Source organism: Pangasianodon hypophthalmus, chromosome 30 (assembly GCF_027358585.1).
Source record: "Pangasianodon hypophthalmus isolate fPanHyp1 chromosome 30, fPanHyp1.pri, whole genome shotgun sequence".
Lineage (NCBI taxonomy): Eukaryota > Metazoa > Chordata > Actinopteri > Siluriformes > Pangasiidae > Pangasianodon > Pangasianodon hypophthalmus.
The window spans coordinates 3,161,684-3,173,043 of record NC_069739.1 but is presented as its reverse complement, the minus strand read 5'-3'; the positions used below and the strand labels follow the sequence as shown (position 1 = coordinate 3,173,043).

The window sequence follows — 11,360 nt, the reverse complement described above, 5'->3', positions numbered from 1 at the left end:
GTGAAAGTGTGAGCTGAGTGAATTTCAAAAATGACCCAAACTTTAGAAACAGTTAGAAGCTACAAACAAATTTATCCTAAACTAATGTTTAATATCATGTACTGAATATTAAATTCCCAAATTACTAAACAAATGACAACTAAATATATGAAATAAAAACAATGAATGGAGTAAGGGGGTCATTTAGAAAAACATCCCCTAGGAAAATGAAGCTACCACACACTATCCATCCATTTTCCATACCTTTTATCCTACACAGGGTTGCGAGGAACCTGGAGCCAATCCAGGGAGCTCGAGGCACAAGGCAGAGGACACCCTAGACAGGGTGAAAGCCCATCACAGGACACAATCACACACATTCACATATCACGGACAATTTGGAAATGCCAATCAGCCTACAACGCACATCTTTGGATTGGAGGAGATTTCCTCAGAAGCACAGGAAGAACGTGCAAACTCTGCGCTACAGGACAGAGGCAGGAATCGAACCCTCAACCCCAAAGGTGGTTGGAGGCAACAGTGCTAACCACTAAGCCAGAAGAATTTAACTGTTGGTTAAAAAAAAATTCCTTCGCAGCCCTGTTAATCATTGATAACTCAAGACACAATATATACATGTTGATAATAGCAGGTTTAATTTCAATCAATTAATTTCAAAAGTAATACAATTAAACATAGTCAAAAATCCAAAGATTCACAGGCCAAATATTGAGGATACAATGAGTTTATGCATTTAAAATAATAGCAAAAAAAAAAAAGGAAAAAAAGACAAATCAGTGCTTCAATTGAACAGGAACAAAAGTTAAAGCCTACAGTGAATGTTACAATCTGAGCACTGAGAAGGCATAAGAGTTCAGCTAACACTGAGTTAATTAGGGTTAATATGGTGTACTGCCTAAAATACATTTTCATCTAGGTCCAAATTATTTCATCATTGCTAGCTTTTTCAGATCCATCAATACCAAAAAAAAAAAAAACCCACTCCCTCATTAGCCCAAGTTTCATATTGATTTTTGTAAAGCAGAAGGCAGACAAGAATCAGCTTTTACTTCTAAAATCCCTCAAGGCTTTTATCACAGCAGCTGACATGGTTATTGGGGTTTTTAATGCAGAAATATAACTTTATATTTCTTAAAAAAAAAACACTGTGGTTAATGTTCAAGTGTTAGAATAGGTTTAAAGGAAGGGTTTTTGCCAAACAGGAAATGTTCTCTTACCCCAAATGTTGATCAGCTAACACACCACTGATGACAATAACAGGTAAAGGAAGCTTATAGCTTACCAGCTACCAGTTTAGCTTTGTGCACAAAGTGCACATTTAATACATTTTGATGCCTGTGTGTTGATTTAGACATGCAGTTTGTACAATGATAAATTGGTAGTTACAAGCTACACTTACTCGTTAAACAAAATTCAGACAACAAACATGTCTTGGCTGATTGACTATATTTGGTGTTAAGGGGAACACTGTATATGATGATATTTTTTTATCAAATTGTTCCTGTAATAAAACTGCAATTAAATAACTTTCACTCACAACATCGTGATCGTTGATGCTGGGTTTGCGGAAATTTTCGATTTTCAGCGTTACATGGAGAATATGTTTAGATTCCATGAATTTATTTTTAAAGAAAACCCAGAAACAAAACTACTTGGCTTGACAATTACTCTAAAACATGCCTAGAATTTATTGTCAAAAAAAATTTAAAAAATTAACATTTTTAAGTTGTATTGCAAACCTTAGTTGTTAACAATTTTTTGGGAGGTTGACAAGGAGGTCTGAAAATCCAAATAATTTATTGCATTAATGCTCTTCTATCCAACAATAAACTGATGAAACCAGCTTTAAACACATCAGTAGTCATTTTTCTGACTGTAACACCGGCGTATTTCAGCTCTTCCTCTCAAAAAAAACACGGAAAAGAATTTTACACGAATGTAGATGGACTTCTAGTACAATACTACATGTTTATAGACATGTGCCGATAATCGCTTAAACAATACACCGTTATATTAAAATACTGTTAATATCATGGATCCTTTAAAATATCGTCCCCTACATTTCCCTACATTTCATTAGGGAGTCAGTCGCTTGGTTTGTCTATCTAAATAGCCAAAACCTGACAAAACCTAAAAAAAAAAAAATCAGATAAATGTATAAATAATATAATAATAATATTGTAAATCATGATAAAATATTACGCAATTAGCATGATTTATCTTAAACATTTTGTGTCAGCACATGCCTACCCAGTTATTTTTAGGTATTAATGCGACAAAACAGTTTACAACAAACGAGGGACACCAACTAAAGGCCGTTTCCCAGAATTCCCAGGATTTTGAAACTTTTTTTTTAAAGGCAGCTTTAAAACGATACAACTCCATTCATGGCAATGAGAACAGGCACTCCAGTGACAAACATAAAAACAATTCTGTACTTACTGGCACTTCCTATAAGACTGAGTTAGTTTCTCTACCTTCAGTGTCAATTAATACTTTCATACTTGAAGAAAATAGTTTAAATCAGAGAAATTTTTATTATAATTCTAACTCATGTGGAGTAAATCACATGACGGCCCATCAGTGTTAATACACTTCAGCTAAACAGTGAAGCTGGACAAACACTACAGGGCTGTTAGCCTGATTTTATAGCTTTTGAGCAAATTAGCTAAATCCTTGATATAAAAATTATTTGATGCTGTCAGAAGTTAAAGCAAAGTTTTCACTTGTAAAACTGTCAAATGTTCATAGTGTCTGAGCATTTAGTCTAGATATCTGTGTAAACAGTGAAGCAGTTGTGTCGCTAGCCAAGATATTAGCTTGCTAGTTTCATGGCTTTTCAAACGGCTTGTAATTAGACTAACTATTTAATCAAAACAAATAGCACTGATTAACACTGTATCTCATTCTCCCAACATACACAATCTATATTTTCCTCAAAATATATCACTAGGCAGTTTTTTTGGTTAGCTATTATTTGTCATTAGCAGAAGAGGCGATATCAGACATGGATGTAGTTAATCTACTTTTGTGGAGTTTGTAGCAATTTCCTAGCTTTAGCTAACCGCGTTAAACTAAACGTTTACAAACCGAATTTCTTATTTTGGTTCCTTCTGCTACAATTCGCTAAATTCTTCCCATAGAGTCACCAGTTCTTCTTTTCCAGCCAAGCTAAACATTATATTTTATCAACAGAACGTCTGTTTATGAAAGATTTATGAAAGATTAGTTATAGCATAGTATATTACATGCTATAAAATTTGTGCTTTATTTTGAAATTGTATATCATTGAGTTTCAGTTTAATGGGGCATCAATTAGCTGAAATCACAATGAATAAAGCTTGGGTTGTTTATTTTTCTGACTTTTGCTAAATTTGAACTGTGCCATGATGCCAAAAATGTTACTTTTTTTTTTGTTTTTTAAATGGTAGCAATTTTCACAATTAATCTTTTTTTAATCACATTTATGCAATTTCAAACACAAATCCTCATGGCACAAGTATTATTGCATTTTTAAAGCTTTTAATTCTTTAATTTCTGACAGCATGAACTATTTTTATTGCATGAGAAGCGTTACTGTTGGTAACGATGTTGTTGAATGATTGGAAACATACGAGTGTGTAGTCCTGTAGTGCGACTGGTGTTAAACTGGCGACGTTAAAATATCACATCAGCAATACACCAAGCTCCATTTTTGATCTGATTTCATACAGATTTGGAATATTCTTTTCTCAAAAATCTCTTTTACAATTTTTAAAAATTATTTTTAGCATCCGTGTAACGTATGTCCAGCTTTACACACACACACAGATCACTATTCTCTGTATAAAGACACATTATACTGCAAAATGGCTAAAGCCTGATATTATCAGAAATTAGTATGGCGCTCTGTCTGATTTTCTCCCCACATCCACCGGCTCAAAACATCAGGACAGAACCTCACACGCTGACCTCATACGGGCCGAGATGAACAGAGAAAATGAGGTAGGCTTTTGCTGTAAACAAACTTATTACCGTAGAAATAAAACATTCATATATGACACAGAAAACAAAAAGCAAAAACCCCATGAAACAACACACAACTTAAAAAAAAAAAAAAAAAAAAAAAAAAACAGATTACAAACGCATGACTATGTTTAACTCAAAGAGGTAGTTGTTAATAGATCAGTACACGTGTTGTACTGCATGTGTGGAAAATCAACAGTGATGAGGTTTTGCGTTGAAGAAAACGGCGAAGTCTTCCCAAGAGAATACGATCAGTTCAGTTACTCCATTCATTCCCTGAGAGAAGTTCATCCTGAGAGGAATTGTGGGTAAAAAAATACGCAGTATAATAAAACTGTGCTCTCTCTCAGATTGCAGTTGTTTGTGTTTTTTTTTTTTTTTTTGATCGATTAAATAGAACGCACGCATGCACACAGAGAAAACATAACAATAATCGTGCAGTCGATACACTGCGTGCCACATCAGTGTCGGACCTTCAGTTCATTTCAGTTTCGTAAGATTAACGTAGAACTTCCACACTTTGAATGACTTCAGCACAGTCGCAGTCGTTATCTTTGGTATACACATCTATACCAAAATAGAGTTGATTTAGAGTTTAAAAACCCAGTACATATACCGTATTTTCCAGAAGTCGCACTCGTGTTTACGACCAACAAAAATCTGGAGAAAAATTATTTTTGCCGTATTTTGGAGAATTGCAAGCTAGCTAGCCAACTAATTTGCTGCTAAGGTTCTAGCTAGCTATTAGTTTTGCAAGTCTGAACTATTCCCGTGTATCGAGTGAAAGCTTACAAGATTAGTAGCTAGCTAGTGCCTAGAGATAGCTAGATTAGTTAGCTAGCTAGCTTAAATGTCATGGCACATCGTGGTGACTTGTTGAAAATATGCCATATTATTTGTGTACAAACAGTTGGGACATTTAAAATAGTTAGCTAACTAATGTTACTGCTAGGCTCTAGTTAGTTTCTAGTCTTGCCAGTCTGAAAAGTCAATCAAATGGCCTCTTCCTTTAAAAGTTGTGACCAGACTATCTAGAGAAATCTTGCAACACTAGTAGCTAGCTAGAGCTTAGAACTAAAGTTTGTTAGCTAGCTAGCTTAAAAGTCATGGCATATCGTGGTGACTTGTTGAAAATATGTTAACTACAGTTAACTAACGTTACTGCTAGGCTCTAGCTAGCTTCTAGTCTTGCGAGTCTGATATGTCAATCAAATGGCTTCTCCCTCTAAAAGTTGTGACCAGACTATCTAGCGAAATCTTGCAACACTAGTAGCAACTCTAGCTAGAGCATAGAACTAAAGTTAGTTAACTAGTTAGATTAACTGTCATGGCATATCGTGGTGACTTTTGGGAAATATGCCACATCAATTGGACACAAACAGCTGAAACGTCTAAGGTAGCTAGCTAACTAAGCTTACTTCTAGGCTCCAACTAACTACTAGTCTTGCGAGCTTTCGCGAGATAACCTGGTGGTATAGTGTGGCATATGCTCAACAAACAGGTGAGTGAGACATTTAAGCTAGATAGCAAACTCCCTTGCTACTAAGGATCTAGCTAGCTACTAGTCTTGCAAGTCTGAAATGTTAATCAAAAGGCCTAGCTAAGGTAGCTAGCTTAAATGTCATGGCATGTCATGGGAGGTTGTGGAAAATATGCCATATAAAAAAAAAAATTATTTGAATTAGTTTAAGCTAGGCACTTAAGCTAGCTAGCTAAATAAATTTACTTCCAGGTTCCAGCTGGCTAGTAGTCTTGCGAGTTTTCCTCATCCATGGTAACTGAGGTAAAATTGAAACGGGATATCATTTTTAGTTTTACAGCACTGAAACACAAAGAAGAAACGATGAAACAATGCTTCCGTTATATTCCTTCTAGTGTGTTCACGCTGCTATTCACTGGATTCCTTAAATTTCAGAAAGGAATTTCATTAGTGAGCTTTGTAAACATCATTAAATTAATATTGTTATGTTAGCACAAAGCTAACATCAACGTACTTTCCCAAAATGCAAAAAAAAGAAAAATAAGCAAATTAGCGTAACGAGTCACCTGCTAGAGGAACAAAAATGCATCTTATATTCCGGAAAATACGGTATACAGTGTGTAACTGTTTGATTTGTCGACACACGATTAAAAAAAAGGTTTATGTAACCAGCTGCGAGTTTGACAAGTTTTCACATTCAGCGTGGTCAGAGGAGAGTCGTCGCAGTCGCAGACGTTTTTTGCGCCAGTTCAAGTGAATATGAAAAGCAGCACTGTCTTTCTCTCTCTAGGTGAAAACACACACACACACACACACACACACCAGCAAATACTCCTCTCCTGACTATGAGCTCTGTGTTAAGAGTGACAGGATGGAGTTAGCGATGAGTCAGAGTCCCTCTCTATTAATAAGAATTAATACTAAATGAATATTAAAGACACGGTAAGCGGTGTGCAATGATGCCCCTTCACACGCTTCATAACAGTCCAGTTCTAAAAAGCTACTTCATGTTTGAGATCCCAAAGGCAGAGAGTTCACTGAGTGAATTATTCAAAACACACTTAAAGGTGCAATCAGCGATAATCTGAGGTTTGATCAAGCGCTCAGAAGTGACACTGTTATCAGAGATCGATCTGCACTAGCATTATGCGTGATCTTTAGGAGTCATTATTTCAACAAACATACCACATAAATGATCATTTTCACGTCCTTGGCTAAACAAACCAGTCCCAGTTTCCACAAGTATACGGATATATTTGAAAATGTAGTTTATCTACGTGTTTTTGGCTTCCCATCCACAAGAAAATGACACTTTGGGTCACTGAAAAGGACATTTTTGAAAAAGGTGGAGGTTTCAACATTTTCCGTTTTCACGTGGATGAGAAAAACGTATGTTTTTGTGTGAAAAGTGTGTTACGAATGTGCTAGGTTGTTACATTGTGCTCCGTAATTTCTTATCTGATAACGTACTATTTAATTTCTCTTTGTTTTATTATCAGACCTTAGCATGATCGCCGTTGTACCGCTCTGTCCAGCGCTATAAACCACACTGCGAGCGCAGATTTGCGAAGATTCGTGTGAAGTATCAGCGACTGTTGTGCTTGAAGATTGCATTTCCGCAGTTCGCTTTCTTTGCTGCTCAATACGCATACTGTTAATGTTATTCTTGAGGTGTTTGACGGAACAGTTTATGACGTGCTTTCGCCACCTGTTGGGCCGGCGTGCTCATATCAATGTCTTCACAACTTTTTTTGCGTTGGTGAAAATTTTTTTTTTCAAAAACAAAGGGGTAAAACCGACATTTTCACCAATATCCGTATACGTGTGGACAGAGGTTCAAAGAGCTGTGGATAATTAGAAGACATTAGCTAGCTATCAATTAGCTATGCTAGCGTGAAGTAATGTTTGGTATGTTTGTCCTCTTGGCTGTTAACTAATAACAATGCCAGTCTCTGCCCATGAATTAAATTCAGTTGTGTCTGTGATTGTGTCCAGGCTGAGATTAAATGCGGTGCATGATATGTGGATCTGACACAATGCCACGGCTAGACAAAAAAACAACTTTATCAATCTAGCTTTTATATACATAAATCTTGATACTTTCATATAATCTTTTAAGCACATATATATTAACGTTTAAGCGGCGGTACTGTCGGTCACTATGCGAGAAACAACTCTACACTATAGATATAATGCCTTTACATAGACGTAAATGTCTTCGTCTTGCTCGTCTTAATCTCAGAAGCCATGAGTTTGGAATATAACACTAATTCTGAGCTAATCTTAAGGAGAAACACCCACAACAACCTGCTCCACACATGATTAGCACTCACATACACACAAACACACTTTGGCTATGTTCACACTGCAAGCCTTAAAGCGCAAAGCCGATTTTTCCGATATTTATTCAAAAAGGTCCAATATTCCGATATTTCTTCACGTCAATCTTCAATATATGTGCAACAGCCTTTATTTTACGATGTCTGGACTCTAAAGATTCTGATTATATTTGCTAAATAAGTTACATGTGAAAGCATTCCCGATTATGTCAGCAAACAGTTTGGGAAATAGACGTAAATATGTAGTATTTCCTTTGTAAATCGGCCCACACATCAAGTAAACAAGGAAAAGGCTACGAGTCGCTAACCAGAAATTGTTTTTGTTAACGGATAGATAGAAATATCTGCATATGAGACCGGAGCCTTCACGTCCATAGACGTGAACGCAATTTATACAAAATAAAAAATCGCATTTTATTATCACAGATCCCTGAAAACATTTCCTGAAATGAGACGACGATTTGTCAGCTGTTTTAATGTTAGAAAGTCGGAGGAAAAGAAAACGTCATTATTGGACCCACCAGGTTTTGGAGTACAGAAAAAGATATTGTTGTGAATTCAACACCATCAACACGAACAAAACAAACCTTAAACTGCATCATTATCCAAAAATAATGCGATTAGGTGCTGGTTTGTAATTGGTCAGTTTTTGACACATCTGAAAAAAAACACTATTAAAATATTTTACCGCTCTGTGTGCAGGTTTCTTTAGCGCATCTCGTGTTCGTTTAGAATTTGTCGTACAGTGTGGTGTGTGATATTTGGTCTTCACACTGCCATGAGAGGAAAAACCTTGCACGTCTGTAAAAAACTAAAAAACTAAAAAAAACTTATTTGTTCCAATGTTTATCTGCAGTGTGAACGTAGCCTGAGGTTTAGTCCACACGAAAACGGGTAAATTTGAAAACGTATTCTTTTTTTCAAAATCGTTGTTTTTAAAATCGTTTTTTCAAATCTTTTTTTCCAAAATTTTTTTTTTTTTTTTTTTTGGTGCTAAGTGGATAAATTGGACCGTTTTCACATTGCAGCGTAAATGAAGGGAAACAGCTTTTTCGTAAATGTTGACGTGTGATTGTCACATGATCACCACATTTCCAAGATGGTGGAATCTGAACGCTTTGTATCACGTACAAACAAAGACGTGGCGTGCAAGAAAGCGTGATTACGTTCATGTTGTCAAAACCATCAAAAAGGCCGAAATGACGTAAAGCCCGACATTCTTTTTGTGCTGTTTTGTTTTCCATGTTTCACTACAGACAGGAAACGTTCAGAAAACATACTGAAAACGCGAGTGTGTTTTTCAAAACGATTCGTGTGTTAGTGTGAACTCGGCCCTAGTTTGTTATGACTCAGTGATCTGTAGCTGCAGCATTAGCGTTAGCGTGTAGCCGATGCTTTTGGTCAACGCTCTTGAGCAGCCCGGCTCGTTACAGTGGAATGATTTGTTTTGACTTGAAGGAATGTCGATGTTAAGAAAAAAAAAACGTTGATTGTAACTTCGTAACTCTTCATAATAGCAGTTTGATCGAAATTAGCAGCTTGAAGACGTCATGAGGTTTACGTGATGATGAGTATGAAGTTGGATTCACATTCACTTCAGTGTCTCACAGCACATCTCCCACTACCTTTCCACACACACACACACACACTCAGTTACCCCCTGATAACCTGTGCCATAGTTGCATAGAGGGCAAATCAGTCAGGGTCCTAACATACACACACACACACACACACACACAAACATGGCCGTTGCCATAGCCATAGCTGCGCAGGAAGCGAGGACCTCCCTTGTTCCTCGAGTGTGTGAGGTAGACAATGCTGGATCCAGGCTCTCTCAGAATGAGGTCAAAGGTCAGAGTTCAGAGGCGAGTCTGCGGTCAGTCTCAAGGCGTCCTCCAGCGCTGAGAGGTGGGAGGCGTGTCCTCCGGAGATGAAGAGTGGGCGTCGTCTCGGGGCTGCCGGGGGTCCTGAGAGCTGCAGGGGGACGGCGCCCCCCTGTGGGGACACTGGGCCACCATGTGGGTCACGCTCTGACAGTAGTGGCATTTCTTTGGCTGAGGTGGCAGACTGCACTCTTTAGCATGGTGGTCCAGACCTCCACAGTTATAACACCTACACACACACACACACACACACACACACAGAGAAAGAGAGAGAGAAAAGAACAATGAAAGCATGGCTCTCAATGAATTCAAGCTGGTCACAGATCACAGGATTATATTATAGCATTTGTTCTACTACGTTATGGTTTCTATAGTAACAGCTCATTCACAGGGACTTGTACAGCAGACGTTCTACATAAAAAGATGTTTATGTAACATTTACGGAAGGAGTCTCCAGTGTCAGTGCTTTGTAACAGTCAGACATAAAGCTGTAACTTCTCCGACATTTTTTTCAACTTCGTTAGGACAGAGACGTTTACGTTTTGCGTTTTTTTTTTTTTTTCGTCTTTCCGCCACATAAGGAAATGTTTTATATAAATATACACTCTCATAAAAAGAGAGAGACAGAGAGAGAGACAGACAGAGAGAGAGAGAAAGAGAGAGAGAGAAAAGAACAATGAAAGCGTGGCTCTCAATGAATTCAAGCTGGTCACAGATCACAGGATTATATTATAGCATTTGTTCTACTACGTTATGGTTTCTATAGTAACAGCTCATTCACAGGGACTTGTACGGTGGACGCTCCACATTTGTAACACATTATATAACATTTACGGAAGGAGTCTCCAGTGTCAGCGCTTTGTAACAGTCAGACATAAAGCTGTAACTTTTTCGACATTTTTCCCGACATGTACACGACAGAGGATTTTACGCTTTGCAGTTTCTCTGTAAAACAACAAGCTGCGTTTTTTTTTCCGTCTCATTAACTTCAAGAGAGAGAAAAAAGAGGGAACGACTGTTTATAGCTGTGAGAACAGCGATAACTAAAAGTTTCACACAACGTTCAACGTAACTACAAATGTATAAACGCACGACATGTCATTAAATAATAAACAAGCTACTGTAATCGTTAACAAATTGCTGCGGTATAAGAGGAATAAAACACTTCACGGCACGCTGTTGTACGGGGTGTTAGCAGTATCTTCACTTCACCACAACACCACACTGTTGATTATTTTCCTGTAACAGCGCGACACTGAGTGTTTTATTGCGTCGTTTGTTGTATTAGTGATGTTAATGTAAAGCATACTAACATTATATCACGTTAAATATTATAGAATAATATTTTGTTACTACAGAATGTTTACTACGCCTATGTACGTATTTATTTCCGAACTTGAAATTTTGAAATCTATATCTGATGATCGGATCCTCAGTCTAACGTCATGAACATAAAGCAATGACATTTCTGTCCCTATATGCGTTACCATGGAGCCCGTGGTTGCCACGGCGCACGGCGCAGTGACATCATCAGCTACGTCTAAATATAGACCAGCAGAACAGACTGTGTGTGTGTGTATGTGTGTGTGTGTGTGTGTGTGTGTGTGTGTTTGGCTAGAAATAAAACAAAAATTCTTTACTTTCCTGATAATT

General features: G+C 37.4%; 1 protein-coding gene across 1 annotated transcript in view; it reads right to left on the bottom strand.

The window, feature by feature from the left end:
• Positions 1 to 612: 612 nt before the first annotated feature.
• lin28b (lin-28 homolog B (C. elegans)) overlaps positions 613 to 11,360 on the bottom strand; it is a 31,112-nt gene continuing 20,364 nt past the window's right edge. The window contains exon 4 of the mRNA XM_026917508.3: positions 613 to 9,936. Within this exon, the coding sequence (XP_026773309.1) occupies positions 9,708 to 9,936 (229 nt within the window). The 3' untranslated portion in view covers positions 613 to 9,707. The remainder of the gene's footprint in view (positions 9,937 to 11,360) is intronic.